The 19,537-nt window shown below is 43.9% G+C and overlaps 1 protein-coding gene and 1 long non-coding RNA gene across 3 annotated transcripts in view; one reads left to right on the top strand and one right to left on the bottom strand.

Annotated features, from left to right (window-relative positions):
* The window catches only part of SMARCC1 (SWI/SNF related, matrix associated, actin dependent regulator of chromatin subfamily c member 1), a 99,321-nt gene extending 85,997 nt beyond the window's left edge, over positions 1 to 13,324 (bottom strand). For both annotated transcript variants that reach the window (XM_064505619.1, XM_064505621.1), the window contains exons 1-2: positions 13,035 to 13,324; positions 5,515 to 5,634 (exon numbers count right to left, since the gene is read on the bottom strand). In XM_064505619.1, the coding sequence (XP_064361689.1) occupies positions 5,515 to 5,634; positions 13,035 to 13,295 (381 nt within the window). In that variant the 5' untranslated portion in view covers positions 13,296 to 13,324. The remainder of the gene's footprint in view (positions 1 to 5,514; positions 5,635 to 13,034) is intronic.
* A 348-nt stretch (positions 13,325 to 13,672) lies between these two features.
* On the top strand, positions 13,673 to 18,514 carry LOC135327407 (uncharacterized). Its single transcript, XR_010387509.1, has 2 exons — positions 13,673 to 14,321; positions 17,802 to 18,514. It is a non-coding gene; the product is annotated as an uncharacterized LOC135327407 (long non-coding RNA).
* Positions 18,515 to 19,537: the final 1,023 nt, after the last annotated feature.

Below are 19,537 nucleotides of genomic sequence, written 5' to 3'. Positions count from 1 at the left end.
AAGTCAAGAACTGAAATTCAAATAGCACTGAGACTGAAAAAATCTACTGATTCCCACCAAGTCCATTCTCTAGAAATGTGTGTACGACTGTTTGCTGCATAAGAACTGTCCATTTTTGTCAGATTTTAGATTGAAATGTTTTTTGGGGGGGATTTATCTTGCTGATATCTTCAGTCAGAATGTTTGTATGTGCTTGGAAAAAGCAAACTCCTCTCACTCAAACTCAGGAAAACATGCAACAGCATTCATGAACCAACCAGTTATAGAGGAAGCTACATACAACATTACCATGACAGAGCAAATAACAAGAAACTGTTCCTGTCGACCAGGCCTTCTCTTTGTAGTTGCATGTTGTTTTTTCATGTGACTAATACAGAAAAAACACTCTTTTTTGTGGTATGGCTCAAGTTGGTTTAGTTTCTTGTAAGAAGTGAAATTTGTTTACAAACATGCCTTAAAAGTAAGACTTGTGAATAACTTCTTGTTTCTATTAAATGCAGCACTTAACTGCTTTGGTAGCTTTTATATAAAATCAAGAAGACTTAAAAAAAGTTTATTTAGGGAAACAAGTCCATTTCCCAGACAGCTTCAGATATGCCTAAAGCAAGCTGCCCTAACAAGAACTGAAATGACAGAATTGGGTCTATCATCTAAATGGGTTTCCACAAGAGCAGCAGATATTCTCCCTGGATGTCCCTGCCTCCTCACTAACCAAAGTCCCGCTCACAGGAACGCAAAGCCGCAGCTCCCAGCTCCAGAAAGGGTACAGTAACGGCCACGCCAAGCGGCACGCTGGACTTAACCTCCTCTAATGTTGCTCCATTTGGCATGTAACATCCAACTATATACTGGAAAAGGAAGGGAAAGATATCTTTCCCTAAGTGTGCTAACCATACGGGCCCAGGACTAGTCTATTTTGTGTTTTTCAATAAAAATAAGAACTTGTACAATTCACAAAACAAAACTGGGGGGTGTTTAATGGCTGGCTCCAGTTACCGCTAGTTTTCTGGTTTTGCTTTGCCTTCTTGGAGCTGACTAGAGAAAGCACAAAGCTGGAGACACAGCACAGACAGAAGGGCTTTCAGATTCATTTTTCACACTAGAAACATTTCTGACCTAGGTTCTAGCTAACTTCTTAGATAAGAACGGGTCATTTTCTTTAAACTCGGTTATATTACACTTCAGGAGTATTTGCTAAAGTAGAACGACCAAGTTACAGACAGTCTTAGCTCTATGAGGAAGCGCTAAAACGGTAGCACGGGCACTAAAATGAGGCATTCCTTTCCTTGGCTGCAGCACTGCTAGTGGAAAGCAAAGCAGTTCTGCGAGGTATCAGATAGACCAGCGTATAGTAACACCAGAAAAGAGATCCTTCGTGACCATTCAACAAGAACAGAGCTGCTCCAGGTGTGCCATCTGTTTAGAGCCCTACTGTACACAGAAAGTAATAAAAAGACTTCAAAGCTGCCATACATCTACCTGCCAACTTTTGGGTTGCATATATTTCAGTCTCGTTCTTTGCAACTAAACTCCTTTACAGCTGGAGCAGAAATTCAACTCTGGAGATAGCCTCTGATCAGAAGCTTGAATGGAAACAAGATGTTTAAACACACTGAATGATTTTATTGACATATTACTGGCTCCCTGAATACTGGCTTTCATCATGCCTATGCACACGTGTGCATGCAAACTCCAGCTGCCCTACAAAAATTCAGCCTAACATAAAGCCAAAAACCACCCTTGTAATCAATATTTTTGTGACACTTAGGCAGATTGCTGTCGATTCTGTTAGGCTGCTATATATGTATGGTCATCCAGAATCACCATCTCTGTCTTTGCTGACAAACTGAATGAAACCACATCAGCAAAGCCAGCTTCACCTGCGCTTTAGGATCTGTTGACCTGACTGTTCCACCCAATTCCCCCCTACTTCAGATTTTTGGGTTTGTTTTTGGTGGAGGAGGGGGGAATTGGTGCAGCTTCTCCCTCATCAAGTTGACCGTCAAGAGCACACTCACTTCAAGCATTAAAACCTGACAGTACAGTAAGTAATCAGTGACCACAGGAGTTTCCAAAGAGGCAACATTAAGTCTCTCGGCGACCAGGCTGCGCCGTTAGGCTCCGAACGGGCAGGTCTTTACCTTGGCTTTCCGAAGGGCAGTCCTGCGGTCTGGCGCAGGAACCCGGGAATCCCAGCGGCACAAGTCTGACAGTAATCACAGTGGCTTTGGCAAATTATGATTTTATTACCAAACACGGAAAGATTAGCCAATACTAAACTATGAAAAACAATATACGAATTTCTCTCATAGACATAGGTCACTTTTTTAAACGGTCTTGCAGACTTCACCAAGACCCTCTTATGCTTGTAGCAATGAGTACAACTTTAATAAAAGGAATTAGCTTCTACCAGTTAAACAAAACCTGCTCTGCAGAAGAGACATAACTGATAATAAGCCAGATTCCCTTCAACATGTTTACCCAACAAAATCTTTCTCATAATCCTTTTGGAACTCTCCAGCCTTGTTATAACAAGGCAATTAAGATCAGCTGGCTTCATAACTGTCTGTCTAAAGTCTAAGTATCTTAGCATAACCTTCATTTGAAACATGCAAAACTAAGAGAATTAATCAGAATTTTTGGTTTTGAGAATTAATGAAGGTGAATAATATGCATCTAAATGCAGTAATTAGAAGACAGGCACTGAAGTCCACTGTAACAACAGTCTTCCATTGACTTTAGATGCATTTACAGATCCTGTGCTGTGCTGCATCCGTGCCAGGAACAGGAATTAAAGTATTAACAACCCTCTGTGGGGTGCAAGCTCCAACTATTTCATTCACTCAAAGCACTAAATAAAGGGTATGAAGTTTATTTCAATAAATGCAGACTGTGATGGTTTTAATCCAGTACAGGTCAGAGGAGTGTACCTTGAATACTGACTGAACAGATCAGCTTCCCTTTGTGCCTGACTGCTCCGCTGTTGAAGTGCAGTCACTTAAGAGAAAAAGCGTGAGGTATGCTGGCCCGAGACAGGTTAGTACCTGGAAAATAAGTATAAGCACTCTAATGTGAAGTGGAGGAAGAACAACCTTGGAGTGACACATTCCCCTTAGCAAGCACTCCTGGAGAGCCACATCCCTGTGTTCTGCAGCAACTGCAGTTCTGAAGAGCAACACTTAATCTGAAATAAATTGCATTACTAAGGGAAACACCGCAGTGCGTATTCATGGAAATCAGTAACCAGCAAAGAAGGGACTTATCTGGGGTCTTCAGTGATGGTAGTTGTGAGCAACTCTGACAAATTGAGGATCTCTTCAGTGTGCAGGTACACAGCATTCAAAGTTTCAATGTTTTGGGGGCTTTTTTGTTTGTTCTTTCCTCCATATGAGCATGACCTCCTCCTCACTGATTTTTCACTTAAGAGCCTCCCTTGCCAGGAACATGGTGATACTGAGCAGTCACTAAGACAGCTACTAATTTTCAGCCTCCTTTAGTCTCATTCAGTTTCTTTTCAGTGAAAGACTTTAAATAGCTTTATTTGGAGATTAACAACATCATCTGAGATCTCCCTTCACCTCCCCTCTAAGACGGATGTAGTGGTACAGAACTGAAGCATTCTGGCTCTTCTTCAAAGCGCTATGGTAGAACAACAAAATCTCCTTAGCAGTCTAAAAAAATATCTTGAATTACATGCCTACATGCTGAGAAAAGTGAAAGCTAATCCACTCTTAAGAGTACATATAGCTTTTCCTCATAAGAAAAAATATAAAGTTAGATGCGTCAAAGAGCTGTCCTCTGTCAGAAGTACCGAGATGGGCAACCGAGAACATAGAGATCCAACTGCTGTAAGCTGAAGCTAAGCAAATTCAATTAAAGCTTTAGAACAACAGAAATAGTAAAACACATGAAAAATATATTTGTAACGCCACTGAAAACTTCATTACCTGATTTTATTTTTTTTAAGGTATGACAAATTGATTTATGGTTTGACAGCACTCAAATGATTTAGCAATTTCTTGCTGAAAATGGGTACAGTTTTATGGTCTACACTGCCATATCAAACTAAAACGCCACAATATTCGCCTCTGATCCTAGAGGTCTAAAGTTTTGTTATTACCACTGAAGTCATGTGATCAGAATGGGAGAGAGGGTGAGTTACATCTGAGTGGCATCTTGTGGTGTTTCCTTGTGCACTCCTAAGCATCAAGAGAGTCACCCAACAGGTAAGTGTGAAAACTTCTCTTCTGGAGAAAACATGAATTTCTAGTTAGCATGAATTCACACTCTTGACAAAAACAGGTACATGAACAAAACATATCTTAAAAAAAAAAAGTTAACCACAAAATAAAAAGATAGTATTCTAAACTGGTGGACCAAAGCAGATGAGTGCTTTCAACTGCTTTCTAAACAACTTGAGTTTATGACACTAAACAGTTATAAATATTCCCAACTTAATCTGTGCATCTAACAGAATCCTAGACTGCACAGTCCTGGGTCCCCACTGAGCCATCTGAGGCAAAGATAATCAATGACTCCATTCAGACACTACTGATCAGTAACATTTATCGGATGGCACACAGCTCTCACTATTTCAAGTCAGTAAATTCTCTAAAGTAAGGGACTAATTTAAACTGGTGATTACAACATGGCAATTCATCTCAAATTCTTCTGTACTTCACTGCCGACGTGCACAATGCCTACATACATATTTACGACAGTCTTCCTGGCCCACAAAAGATCACTCTACATCACCAGACTGGATGCTTGATACCACGAGGATACTGCAGTCCTTGCCTTTCGCAACTGAACTCCCTTTGTTACTTTATCCTTACCATTCGCTGTATCCCTCTCGTCTCTATCGGACATTTAGACTTCCAGCATGTTTGGATGTGATCTTTATACAGGGTTCCAAGCACAACAGGGCTAATCTCTGAATGGCATCACTAGGAATAGTACTGGTAAAGTGGTACTAAGTTTAAAGTTTAAATACCATAGGCAAACCTCAAAATGTTGATATTCTTTCTGTATATTTAATAATAAAACTTATCAATACTTGGAGTGACTGAAAAACTAACCCAGACTAACTAGGTAATTATGCGCAATCAACACACACATTAAATCTGACAGCATTACAGGTTTGAAGTTGTCATTGAATATTTCTGTTGCTTAAAACTTGTTTGCTTTAGAAACAGTATGTTAGTTGGTCTGTTTAGGGTGTATCAGTCTGAACAGATTTGACTTTAAATTTACCAGTTTACAAAGAACATGCACTAGATATTAAAACCTTTCAACAATATTCATGAAATTTGCAAACGTGGAGAGAATATTAAATTGAAAATCTGCTCTCACAAAGAAGAGCTGTTCTATTTCACCCGCTCCACAGAATGAGATGACAAAAGCGTCAGAATAAGCACAGACCTCCCAATCAGCTGGAAGCAGGCCAACAGCACAGACACTGGATAAACAATGAAATATGCTATTGTAACAGCAGCGGTTAACTCTAATACTCACAGGAAGCTTTGTGAAGGCAGGATTGGTGACATGTTTTCCAAAGGCATCTTCCTGGAACTGCAGCAGCTGCACTACCAGCCCAGCCAGAGTTTTATTGGTAGGAGCATCTGCTTGAACATACTGAAAAAAACAAAAACAAAAACACATGCTTAGTTGGGACAGAGGACAGTAAAACATGAAGACTGGTTTAGCAAATCCCCAGACTACTATATCAGCTGTCGAACACAGTTAAGATGTAAGGATGCTATCTGTGCTTGAGGGTGGGGGGCACCAAGCACAACTACATTTTTCAAGCTATAATCTTAAAATATATCAAAAATACCTGTGAATCATCATCAGTTCATCACGGCCACTGGTATTTTATAGATACGGATCAACTACTTCAGTCTGATTTGTACTTCCTAATAAAGTAACAGGCTAATTCTGGCCCACACATACACAAAGCCTTCCACAGCAACTTTTTAAAATCCTTCTGCAATGAACTACTACCACCACTACAGGTTAATCCCAGTAGTATCCAATACAGTAGTATTAGCTATTCTACAGCCATTTACCTGGGTAACAGTATGAACCATAAGGCCTTCACTTTTCCTTCAAAATTCTCCCAAAGCCCCGTAAGAGATCTGTGAGCCAGAACCTTCAGAAGTTTAAATCTGTTGTTTTAAATAGCAGTCAAACCTAATTAAGCTTTCCAAAGTACCATCTACGTAGTGAAATACACTATAAAGAGCATGACTTTTCCATGATGATTTTACAGTACTTAAGTATCTGAAGATGCAAATTCTTTCAGTACTTGTTAAGAGGCAGATAGACGTATCCGAGAAATTAAATCTTAGTGACTCAAATGAACCAGCCAGTCAGCAGCAGAAGACTCGCCAGGTGCCCTACTATGGCTGTAAAATCTGATCTGGAAATATGACCCCATAAAAGAACAGAAGGATAAACTTCCAAAGCTTTTTCTTACCTTCCCCCAATGAAAAGCAGGCAACCGCGACAATTTTATCCAATTAAGAATTCCTATCAATTCACATCAGCTACTACAGAGATATGAAATAGCAGTAATGGTCAGGGTTTTTTTCCTGCTAGAGCAGCCCTGAAGACTTTTGCTCTTAAGGGCTTTTAAAACCCTGTGGACGTCCATGTTCCTCTCAGCTAGCAACTACTGTGTTTATAATTTTTGGACTAGAGGCTCCCAGTTGGCTGCAGCTGAATTCACCAGAGCAATTTAAGTAGTCTTTTGTTGGAATTACTGATCTCAGACGATGGCAAAATACAGCATATGACTAACTCAGGTATCCTAGTTAATTCAGCATCTTTACTTAAAAAAAACCAACAAAGTCTTTGCATTAACTTACCAAGTCCTGCAGCTCAATGGGAAGCATCCCCTTCCTTTGCCTTTGTTACAGGTGGTAGGATTCTCCACCAGGAAGGCAAGAATAATACTTAAACTCCTATTGCTAAATTTGCCAGAACTCTTTTTGACGTTTCAGTTCAGTTATGCTTATTACTATGCAATCAAGCAAATATAAGCTAAAAGATGTGAGCAAATCAGGTAATTACTAAGCTACAGTTTTATGATGCATACAAAAGTGAAACTAAAAACACAGCAAATCAAGTGCCAGACTTCATATTAAATAACCTTACTACTCCTTGGTCTTCAACACATTCACATATCCTGCCTGTTAAATATGTCCAAAAAGCAAAGCTGGTAGTTCTAAGCTAAGACCAGTAATTTAAGATTGTCTCCCCACTTAACTGCAGCAGTTTGTCTAAATACATATAGAGATCAATAGATATAAAAGCTTTCTCAGTTAAACAGAGTCCACTGCAGTACTACATCTTTAGTTTGCATTGTAGGCATACTCCAGGAAGATAAAATATGCAAAAGCTACTTTTACATGTCTTCTCTCAAGCTATACAATCTTCATTATTAGAGCATTAGTGAATAGAAAAGACCTCAACCATTATAACTCATTTCACAGGGAAAAATTAACTCAGCACTGTTGCATTTGCTTTTTTTAATATAGTGTAAAAGTCTTTTTGCACTAAATTTAATAAAGTATTTTAAATGAGTAAAGCATTGAATGAAAAAGTGACTTAACCATAAAATGCAACAAGACAACAAGTATTGATGGCTCCCATTAATAGCTTGTGAAACAGAATAAAGCATTTCCATACTTAAAATCATTACCAAAAAAAAAAAAAATCAATCACCAACCCAAAAAACTTTGAATTCAACTAGCCTGCTTCTCAATCCATACAGTCTACTTCACCTCACAGCTTCTTTATGCCACCTAGAAAGAAAATTGTATCTTGCTTTGAGCATAACTCTAGCTGAGGTTCTCACAACCCGGAGTTTGAGGATCCCACAGAAGTTGGGAAGACAAATCACGAGGAGATAACCAGAGAAGGAACAGACACGTCTTCACACAAACAAGCCAACAAAAACAGAAAATGAAAATTGATGCAGAAATATTGCAAGGTTAGGGAGTTTCAGTAGGGTTTTTTTTTTTTGGCACTTGTAAATGAAAGTCATTGAGACAACACTATAATCAAAAATAAGCGATGCACGTGTTTTTGATTTAAGAGCTGAAGAGCATTGCTCCAGCCTACTGTAAGCATATGACAACTTAACGCACAGTATTGTTGCCTCAGTTGAAAACTGAATTCAGAAGAGGTAGTATTCTTGCAGGGACTTACTCTATTTAATTAAAATATTTTTCTTCAGAAAAGCATTTACCTGACAACATACTCGGGAAACTTTTCTTAGAAATGTGAAATTTTTCAGGCATTTACTCCTTTACACGCAGATCCCACCTCTACCTCTTGCAGGAGGCACTGACAGCTGGCCAGCTATCACAAAGGAAGACAACATTGGGAATCCCTGATTCTATTTTAGACTATATCTTGCAAATTTTTTGAGACAGGCAAAGTCACTTCTTTGCCCAAGGTTTCTCCTGAACCATAAGGGCGGAAATCTCCAAAAGGAAGCACAAAGACTCCCCTCATTCACTCACTGTACCCTAAACCCACAACACAAATGGATCTTGCTGAAGGCTTTAAGTCAGCAAAATTAGTAGGATTATTTCCTGGTTGATATACAGCGTTTTGGGAGGAACACAGAACATGAAGTCATGACACACCTGCAGCTCACAGCTGTAGTTTTTCACTACTCTCCATAGCAGATAGAAGCTGAAAGTGATTCTGCAGCAAAAAAGACTTTTAAACTGTAAATTCTAAAAGACACAAATTATGTCTGTTACTAGCCACATAGCTTTGGTATAAATGGATTTTTAAGTGCTGAAATACCAAAGCCCGATCTATGCTGCAAAGATTTTCTGACAATGAGAAATACAAAAAAGACACGCATCCTTAAGCTATGCTGGTATCATCTGCTGGCAAGCAGAAAATATACGTGGTCAGAAGCCTTTTAGTGCAACACAAATCATTGAGGAAGAGAGTAACTACTAGCAGAAGACAACACTTTGTCTTCATCAGCAAGATCTGCTGTTACAACTGCACTGGAAAAGCCTTTGTCACACAGACATAAGGGAAGGTCTGAGTTTCCAGTTTTGATGTGGCTACTGACCTTAAATAACCCCATTATGGCTCTATGTTGTAGCACTGATGCACAAAATCCTTTCCTTCCCCCAAAACAAAGAACATCTAGGCTCAGATCACTAAACAACAGAGAAAGGAAGACAGGCATTAAAATATTCTGATTTAGGTTATAACTCCCTTTTATGTCCTTCTTAAAGGCACGAACACAAAGGAACTCTAAACACATGCACAGAAATCCCTCCCTCAGATTAAATCAAAGTCAGTCAGTAAAGAAACACTTGATAAGGATAACACCAACAGCAGAAGTCAGAGCTGGCGGAAAGATAATTACAAATCGTCTAAATTCAGCTCCTGGCTCGTAGTGAACAAGCAGGTGGTCTCCAACCAGACAGCTACAGCCGTAACAACTGCCATTTCATAACAGCTGCCAAGAAACGGATGATACCTCCTCACTCTCCGGGTTGAGGCATATTAATAGAACTGCATAAGGGCATCTCACACCTATCATCATTGTCCTGCAGCAAAACAGGACACGGGCTCCGCTGACATCCATCTAACGCCTTACAGCAGCCCTGCACGCTATTAGTGGTGAAAGGGAAACAAAATTTTACGCAGAACACTGGGTAGTAGTAAAAGCGCTTCCCGTATACTCACAAACCGCCCAGCCTTCCAGGCAATACCTAGCACACAGCAATATGGTTTGCGTCTGTACATACGGCCCATGCTTTGTCTGCTCTTCCAGCCTACCCTCTTTGACGTAGCACTCCATACTGTCTTAAAAAAATAAATAAATAAAACAAGACACTGAAGCTCCTACCAGCTAATATATAGAACTGAATGTGCTTAACACTCTGGGAACTGTCCCTAAGGACTACAACTAAGGTCCATTTTCTTCATCCTTAACAGTATGAATGCAAAAAAACCCCCGAAAACAAAAAACCCACCACGCTATATTTTAGGAAAACATTTTAAACACGAGAAATAATTCCTCTTTATGACAAGCCATTTTAATATAAGCAATTTGTTGCTTAAAGCCAAAGGCATTACCTAAACAGCACATAGTATTAGAAATCATTGTGCATTAACACAATATGTGCGAAGTGAATTGCTCAGTTTTTCCTCCACCTTTGAACTGCAGATTTCCACTTACAATGGACACCTTTATGTCACTAGAGTTAATCTTCCCAAATGCTATGAAAGACTTCAACTCCTCCAGGTCTTAAAAGCCACAGCAGGAAATACAGTTTGCAACTCAGAAGGAAGAGAAGCCCAAACCTCTGAATTACAGTCCAAGGCCTGGGAAGAAGTACAGTGCAGGGAATCAGAGCAAGAAAAGTTACATACATTACACATACCAAAAGAAGGAAGAACACAGAAGGTTGGAATATGCATTTTCTGTCCTTATTCTTGGTGTCATCCCCAATATTCCTTCCATCTTTACAAGCATCCTCAACCAGCTGTTTCTCCCCTTTGCAACACAAACTCTCAAAGCGCACCATCTTTCTGTGTGTCAGTGGAAGGGCCGTCCTCACTGTCAACACTTTAGCTAGGAAGAAGACATAGGCCCCAAAAGCTTGTTTCTCAGGAAAGCAGTACCTCCTCTAACAGCAAAGCAGGGTTACAATACCCACCTCATCACCTAACAGAGTTTATCACCAACAATCTCTACTGACAGAGATTTGACGCACTGTCTAGGAAAGCCATTCCTCACAGTTAAAAGGAGTTTTCTAATAGTCTGTGCAAGTCTTTCACGCTACTATTTAAACCTGCTATTTTTTGAGCTGTACTCTAGAGACAGGGAGAACATTACTGTCTTCCACTCCTGCATTTGAAGACCTGTCTAATCTAGAGGCAAGAACGGGAAGATGCATAATTGCCGTTCTTCCCCTCTCCTCGCCCACCATGACTTCTGGGCCTTTGATCAGGCTTGGTCTCTGCATCCCCTCCAATCGGGCCACAACATCCTTGGTGCTTCCGGAGCTGGACACAATACTACAGGTTAAGGTTTTAGCAACGCAGAGATGCAAACATATCAGTTTTTAAGAGTGTATGATGGGCATATGTCAGCTGTAATCCCCAAAGTACTTTCCTGAAATCTGACACACCTACAGCAAAACTGCCACTTGAACCACAGGAAACAAATTAAGAATTAAGCATCCACTACACAAAACAGCATTTCTCAAGCAGAATTAAAGTCGGTTATCTACAGTTCAAAAAGGAATTAACAATTCCATTTAGAGTTTGGGGCTACATCTTTAAATATTACTAATAATTATCAATCTCCTCGTTTCACAAAAGAAGGATTTTTAGTTCTTCTTCTTACTTTTCAAGGAATTTATACAGCAATATTTTGAATTTCACTTGCCCACTAACGATTTCTTCTCAGCCCAATTCGGTTTACCTTCTGGAGCTTAAAAAAATAAATATAACCATCTAATCTTTCTAATCAGTAATACCAGTAAGCATAAAGTAATTATAACAAAAAGAGTTCTGCTTTGATCTATGAAATGAAAGCTCCCACCCCTGACCTACAGGCAGGAGCCCTGCTAGGCTATATTAAGGTGAGAACTAACTCATCTAGATAGTTTTCCCTGACAACAGCAAGGGACAAGTGGAGTTAGGAATAACTGTTAATGCTTTTAATAATGTGACTTGAGAAAGCTCATCAGCAAAATGGCAGATGCCAGTTCCAAGTCATTTCAGAATTAATAAAATTAAGTTGTAGATATTCCATCATGAAAAAATGAAAATGCTCCTCCTCAAAAGTCTAGAAACAGTGGAAAAGGCACAGTCAAAACAATAAAAAGTCAAACCAAAGATACAGTTTTACACTATCATTATGATTTCTTTATCAAAACACATAGTTTAAGCTGCTCACTCGAATTATTACCTGTCCCCCATTGCGCTGATTCGACTATACGCGCTGCACTCTGAATAGATACGCGGAAAGACCGCGAGAACACACCTCTAAACACGTTTTGTTTTTATTTTTAAACCCAGATCAGTTCACACATCCATTTCAGAGGACCGCTGCGCAAATAACCAAACCAACAGCTCCAGCAGAGCAACAAGAGGCAAACTGGTCCACAGGTTACTTAAACCAGACCTAGCAAAGGAGGAAAAAAAAAAAACCCACACAGATGACTATCTCCCAAATCTGAGGTAAACATAAAAAATAGAGCACATTTAGTCTGTCTAGCATTTCGCCTTGACATTCTTCTTCAGCTTTGCCCTAGCTAATGCTCTTCCTAAGATTTCTGCAAGGCTGCCTAGACACACGTATCCGTCTTCGGGAAAATTTCTGTCAGGTAATTTTTCAAGTCCTACGTATAAGGAATCATACTGAAAGCCAGAAAACCATCACAGAGGGAAAACACCTAAAAAAAAGACAAGAAGCAGAACACAACACACGGTAACTGCGTGGAAGAGGAAGGGGAGCGCAGGGAACGCAACGGCGCTCCGGGGTGGGCGCGAGCCAGCCATAACCGAGCCACCAAGCCCTCGGTTTTCCCACGTGCATGAGATTGGGGCAAAACGCAGTCACAAACAGCACGAGCAGTTTTTCCCTTTTTTTAAACCCACTAACGCTTAAGGGGTGTGGCTTAAGCGAAACCTATATAACGTGCTGGCGAGCCGCTCGGCGACTTGTCCGCACAAGAAAGTTACGGCTGCGGCTCCGCTCGGCACGCGGGGACGGACCAGGGGGCGATGGACCGGTTTGCGGGTTTTTTAACCCAGCCTGAAGCGGCCGGGAGTCTCCGCAGACCGGTGACCCGACCGCGCCCGCGGGCAGCGCTGCCTCGAGCCGCCAGGGCCCACGCGGCAGGGCCGGGCCCCGCTCCCCCCCTTCCCCCCCCCCGCCGCCGCCCTGAGGGGGCCGCGCGGGACCGTTAAACCGCCGCCGCCTCGCGCCTTTGTCGCCCCCCCCCCCCCCCCGCCGCCGCCGGGGTGGGCCGCACCTTCTTGTAGTGCTTCCCGAGCCAGACGCGGACCGAGTCGAGCTGCGACACCGTCTCCGGGCTCTCCCAGAACTTGCCCGTGGGGCCGCCGTCCTTCCGCCGCGCCACCGAGAGCGCCGCCAGCCCCGCGCCGGCGCCCACCGCCGCCGCCGCGGCTCCGGGCCCCGCGCCGCCGCCCGCCGCCACCGCCGCTGCCATTGTTACCCTCGCCGAGCGCCGCCACCGCGGCCCTGCGCCTCCCACTCGCCTCACTCCGCGCATGCGTCGAGCCCCGCACGCCCCGCCCCTTCGGGCATGCTCGGGAATACCGCCGCCCGCCCGCCCGCCGCCGCCGCCGCCGCCGCGCGCGCGCCGGTCCGCTCCCCCCTCCCCCCGCGGCGGCCGCCGGGCGTCCGCGCGCCGCCGCGGTCAGCGCCTGCGCCCTGCCGCCCCTCCCCCACGGCGGGCCGCCACCGCCGCCGCCGCCTCGGCGCATGCGCGCAGGCCCGCCGCCCGCCCTAGTGCGCGTTGGGCGGCCTCTCGCGCATGCGCGCGCGGCGGAGGGGTTTTAGGTGGGGGGATCCCGCCGCTCTGTCTCCCGCGCTGCCCCCGCCCCTCTCCGGCGGGTCTCGGCGCGTGCGCGCAGCCGCGTCCCCTTGCGCGCATGCGCGCGGCGCGGCCTCGCGTGAGAGGGGAGCTCGCGCCGGCCGTTGGCGCGGAGTTACCTCAGGGGGGCTCGTGCCGGCCGTTAGCGTGGCGTCACCTCAGCCTGGCCGCGGCCCCGCCGCTCCCTCACAGCTCGGCCGTGAGGCCGGGGAGCCCCGGGCCGAGGCCTCGCGGGGGTGGTATACTTGTTTATCGGTGGTTCAGCCCCTGCTGCCTCCGCACCGCACCAGGCTGAGCTCCTGTAGTAGGTTGCTCCCGCTGGGTCTGGGCTGTGGAGGCTGCAGGTGGGATGTGAGCTCCTGTTTAACTCGGTGCACCTTATCCTGGCAGAGAGGAGTTGGATACGCAGAGTGTAAAATTACATTTGTTCTGTTAAGTGTCTTGCAACGCTCATCTTCCAATAGCTGGTGGCAGTTGAAATTCCTGATACCACCTTTAGCGCAGTAGATTTCTGCTGATACTGGAAATACATCCTCTGCGTGGCTCTTGGTATTTGTATTCTCCTGCTGTGCAAAGAAGGATGGTGGGGAGCCATTTACCCTCTTATCTTTGCTACTCCATGGTAAGAGCAGCTCCCAGCGAAGCCCCTGACCTCGTACGGGATACCTGAAGGACAGCTCGTCCTGAGGCACAGCTGCAGAGGTGTGACCACATTTGTTATTTTCTTCCCTTCTGTATTTCTGAAGACAGTTGACCCATTGCTATAAGGACAGTTCTTGCATTCCTGAGCGGAGATGAAATGAGCCTCAGCCTTCAGACACCAGCCCAGGCTGTTTGTGCTCTAATTGCTACCACAGGATGTGGTGGAGTGTTAGTGACAGTGAAATCATTCTTGGGCAGTGTGGTTGTGTGCGTTGTTCCTGCAGTGGCTAAAGCTTTGTGTAGAAGAGAAAAAACAGCATTAAAATTAGTAATGTTTTTTGGGGAAAAAAAGGAAATGGAAGGCAGGAAAACAGGGCCTCAGCCTTCAAAAAGGCTTGAAGACTGACCTCCCCATTACACAGTGATTGTGCTGCTGAAAATAACAAGATATGTATGTGATGATAAGCTGTCAAGCAGTAAGCTTACAGATAGCTCTTAATTCTAATTGCTGCACCTGAGTTAGAAAGGGCAGCAGTTCCCAAAGTCCCTTGACCTGCTGGAAGGGGAAAGAATGACATGTACAAAGGGAAACAATGAAAATATTACAATCCAGAGCAGTTCCTTAGATGGGTTATAGGGAGATCTAGTATGTGGTTTTGCAATCTGAGTCACTTGAATTGCAGTTTGCTGTTGGACGGCTTCATAGCATGGCCTAGAGAAAACCGTATTCATGCAGCTCCAGGAGGATGAGTTGCTGCCCAAGAGTAGAAAAGCTTTTTGAGAGCAGAAATTCCTGAAGTCATAATTGCTATTGAGTTCCTCGAATCTTGCTGATGAAGGGTAAGGAACTGATGATGAGAGAAGGTGAGCAGGAAAAAAAGAGGGGAAAAGGAGGAGGGAGTACATCAGTGAGCTTTAGGTACACTGATATTTTGTAAAAGCTCCGAGAAGAAACAAAATGAATTCAGATTCTCATTTTTATGACTGTTCAGAATCATTTACATTAAAGAAGGAGATCTTGGTCTGCCTGCCCTGTAATCACAGGTTTCTGCTGTTAAGATTAATTCTCTTAGATTGGAATAGGATCAATCTGCGCCTTGAAAGTGGAAAAATATGGAATCGAAGATTTTATCTGGTGGAAACTGAGGGAAATTTGATGTGCCATGTAAGAACTGTGAGATTTCAAGAACTTGGGGAATGCTATTCAGGCCCTGCATCCAGACATTTCAAATCATCTGCCTTTTTTCTTTCTTCCAAATTTAATGTGACCCCACTTGTGTTAACCTGCATCGTCTTTTGAGGGTGTAGAGTAACTTACCCCTGTGATATATGTTATTTGGCTGACTGTCACTGGGGAGGTAGATCTAGCTTTTAGCCTCATTTCCTAAAGAAACAAGGGTTATTCAGTTATTTTCCTTGTGTTCCTGAACCTTGTAAGTTTTGGACCTGCTGACCACCTGCAGTCATGTTTGACAGACAACGCGAATGATGTGATTTCCTGGACAGCCGAGCGAGTAGATGTGCTCCAGGAGTGTGTCCTTCCCACTCGGTCACCTGAGTCATTCCTGGATCCTGAGCATGCTGACCATTATGCCAGCAGTGGCATCATGTTTGGCCTGTGGCAAGGGGAAAGGTTCAATCCTACAAACAAGTAAGAAAAGAGTGCACTTAAGACTAGCTGATGGTTGACAAGGATTTGATAAGCTTGTTTTAGGATATGTTTAAGCATGCAAACACCAGAGGACACAAAGGGAACGCTCGCAATAGGAGTGGATGACTTGTGAGCTGAAGCTCAGGGTTTGCATGGAAACTTCGAGAGGTTCAGTGGAGATAAGTGACTAGGGAGTAAATTGGTTGCCTACATATAACTACCTTATGGTCAGTTTTGAGCCTAACAGGATTCTCTTGGAAATGTATTAAAGGCTGAGCAGAAGAAGCTGCCCTGCTGTATGATGTCATGAAGAAAATATCCCCTGGGAAGGGGGAGCAGAGCAGGCAGAGGTGCAGAGAGTTCTCTTCTCTTGAGAGAGAGCTACAGTTGGTCAGTCCTTACTGTTGTGGGGTTGTGGCCCTGCGCTTCCTCCTATACCATGGAGGATTTAAACCCCAGTAGAACAGAAATGTACAGCATGTGAAAAAGCAGTATGAGCCTCTGCATGGCTCTACAGCCGTGGAATATGTGGTGGGATTCTCCTCAGGGGCATTGTGAACAGTGCACACCTCAATGAAGCATCTGGTCACAGAAGACTAGTAAGAGTTTTGTATGTAACCTTAAGGTAGCCTTAAGTTGACGCTGGCTTTGCTCAGCAAAGAAGCAACAGCAGAGACTCTAGGCCTGCTTCCAGTCTTGAGAGATCTTGAACTCACTTTCATTGCACGCACAGGACCCAACTTCCATACTAAGAGGAAGATTAAAGGGAGGAGCGTGTTGAAAGATGACTCGGATTTGGTACTGGCACAAGAAAAAAGTGGAGAAGTGGGTATTGCCTGAACTTGCCTGTACGGAGGCAGTAGTACTAATTTATAATCAAGGATATTTAGAAATCAACAAATCCTTGACGGTCTTGTAAGGTGACAGCCTAAGATGAGAAAAGATGCAGAGATGTTAAATTAAAAACCACCTGCCTTGTACAGCCAACAAGCCATTACAAAAGCGGTGAAAGATAATAGGGCCACAAGATGATTTTTGGAGTATGGAGGTGGTTGTACACTGACTTGATTGGATCCCTGCCCCAAACTGCATGAAGAAACAAGTATTGGCTAGTAATAGTTGGCAGATTTACCCAATAGGTGGAAGCGGTTCTAACTCAAAACACAACCAGGGCAACTGCAAAGATGCGACGTTTGTCCTCGTGATGGGGAGTTCCAAAGGAAGGTGGGACTTGAAAGGAGAAATGCTGAAAGAGGTGTCAGGCAGATTTTGCAGACTCCACCTGTAGCTGCAGGGTCACAGGGAAAAGCTGTCAGCTGCTGTTTTGTTGTCCTTAGTGCTGCACAGCCGGCTGACCTCCCTCCGCAGCTCTTTAACTTGGTGACGCAGCTCCTCCGCCAGCGCACGGCTCCCGCAGGCCTCGCCTCTGCCCCAGGCGCTCCCTGCCGCGCTGCGTCCTCCTTCGGGAGCTGTCGGAGCAGAGGCCACTGATGTGCCGGGGTAGTTGCTGCAGTCAGCGCTGGGGATCGCGCCCTGTGGCACATCACCACCGATGCTGAACACATGTACGCTGCCCTTGTCTCCTCTCTGTGCACCCTTTGGCACAAACTCCCGTATGAACTGCTGTCTGTTGGCCTACAGACAGAAAAAGGACTAGAAGTAATGTCAAGATGGCACCCTTAAGGCAAGCAAAGTTTGGTACAAAAAAGGGGATGTGTAGTTTTGAGATGAGTCCACAGGGTGATAGTAATAAAGCCCTGTTGGCTTATGTTGGGAAACACAAAGAATAACGTTTTATGATGTCTTTGCATGCCCTTTTACCATGCGCAAGAGTGATGCGGGGGGAGGTTAAGTCACTTAATACTTGTGTATTGTTTTGTTCTCCTCAGTCTGCTGTGAACGAAGAGGACATGAAGGCCACTTGGATTTGCTATGGAGCAGCTCAGCTTCTGCACTTCAGTGTGGGGAACAGGTTCGAGAATAGGCTGAGCAGCTTGCAGTTGGCCTGAGCAAGAGCTGGCGCGTTAGCACAGACTAATTTATGAATGAACCCTTCCCTCCCAAATGAGACAGGAATAGCTGCCACTGTGGGATCTGAGCTTCCCTAGCAGAACAGGAGAAGATGAGGGAAACCAAAGAAAGTCTCTTTGGGAGGGTACAGAAAGGAATCTAACAGCTATAGGAGGAAAAAGCCAAAGTAAGCAGAGGTGTTGCCAAGCCTCAAAGACCTGGAGGACCTTGAGAGATGGAAACAAAATGATCCTGAGGATCAGGCAACTCTTAGAGGAGCGGGATCCATACAGGTCTCTGAAGTTGCCTATCCCCAGATTCCCCAAGCTCCCAGGATGTCTCACCAGCGGTTCATAGCTTGACGAAGGAGGGACTATCTTCCCCTTAGCTGCTGGGGTACCTGGATGCACCACTTCAGCAACATCGGGAAACATCTCTTGTACCTGGTATGCAGAGGGAGACTTCTAGTGCTCAGGGAATGAACAGGTGGATGATCTAAATCCTGTTTTGATCTATAAGGTATCTTTAACACAGTCATTACCTGTTTTACAAAAATATTTTTAAATAAAGTTTAGTTCTGGCAGTCATGTAACATACTCAGGTCTAGTCTCAGATACATCAAGAACTCAGTGCAAGTCATCCATATTAAGTGCCCTGGACTGGGGGGCAATACTTGGCTCTAATCAGGCATTTAAAGACAGCAAACACTTGAAAACATGAGAAAGTGATGATACTCTGAACCCTGCTCTCTCTTCACTGTGTAATCAGCACCTCCACCAAGCCAACATGAGTCAGACATGTGTGAACTGGATTCCTGGCTTTAGGGGTCATATTCTGACATTCAAATATAGCCTCAGGGAGAATAAGCTTAATAGCTAGAGTTGCCCTAATAAAAAAGGGATTGAAGTAAAGGCCAATTGTTTTGGACAAACCACCAGTAACAGGTAGATGTCAGGGCTCGCTCAGAACACAACTGCATGGAGACATTTGAGTTTTAACCATGGGGTGAATTTAAGCTGGGATCAAACCCCAGAACTTGGCTTTCCATTAAGCATGAAGTACTTTGGTTTAAACTAACTGCCCAAAGCTTTTTACACATTAAGTCAGCTGGCTTAGGCAAAAGAGTCAGTTCAGTTATGTAGGTTTGAGGTTTATGACCATTACATGTCATTAAAAGTAGATTTTATAAAACTGGTGCTTCTAGATAGAACCAAGACTACTTCAGACAATTCACCCTCTCCAGCTGTACTCAGGAACCTGGTAGAACTTCAAAGTTATTCAGCATTTTTCATACGAATGTGACTAATGTGAGCTGCCAAATCTGTCTCCTAACTGCGTCCATGCAAAGCCAGACTAATTTAATTTATCAGTTTAGGAAGGAAGTGTTCATTTAAGAGGTGTAATTAATCATACTGCATGGTGAGCACTTTCTCAAAGAGTAGCATACTAACGGAAACCCACGATTACACAAAAGTGAGATTCAGATAGCTGGTAATGCATAATTAATACCCAGCTCTTGCTGCCTTCTGTTTCATTCCAGAATCAAGTTCCAGCCTTCGGTCTATTTTTTGCAGTTAGTTTTTCACATGTGGAGATCCTGTTGTTTTTTTTTCCC

The sequence above is a fragment of the Dromaius novaehollandiae genome, chromosome 2 (genome assembly GCF_036370855.1).
Source record: "Dromaius novaehollandiae isolate bDroNov1 chromosome 2, bDroNov1.hap1, whole genome shotgun sequence".
Taxonomy (NCBI): domain Eukaryota; kingdom Metazoa; phylum Chordata; class Aves; order Casuariiformes; family Dromaiidae; genus Dromaius; species Dromaius novaehollandiae.
Note: the sequence above shows the minus strand (reverse complement) of the source record. Positions and strands in the feature narration are given on the sequence as shown.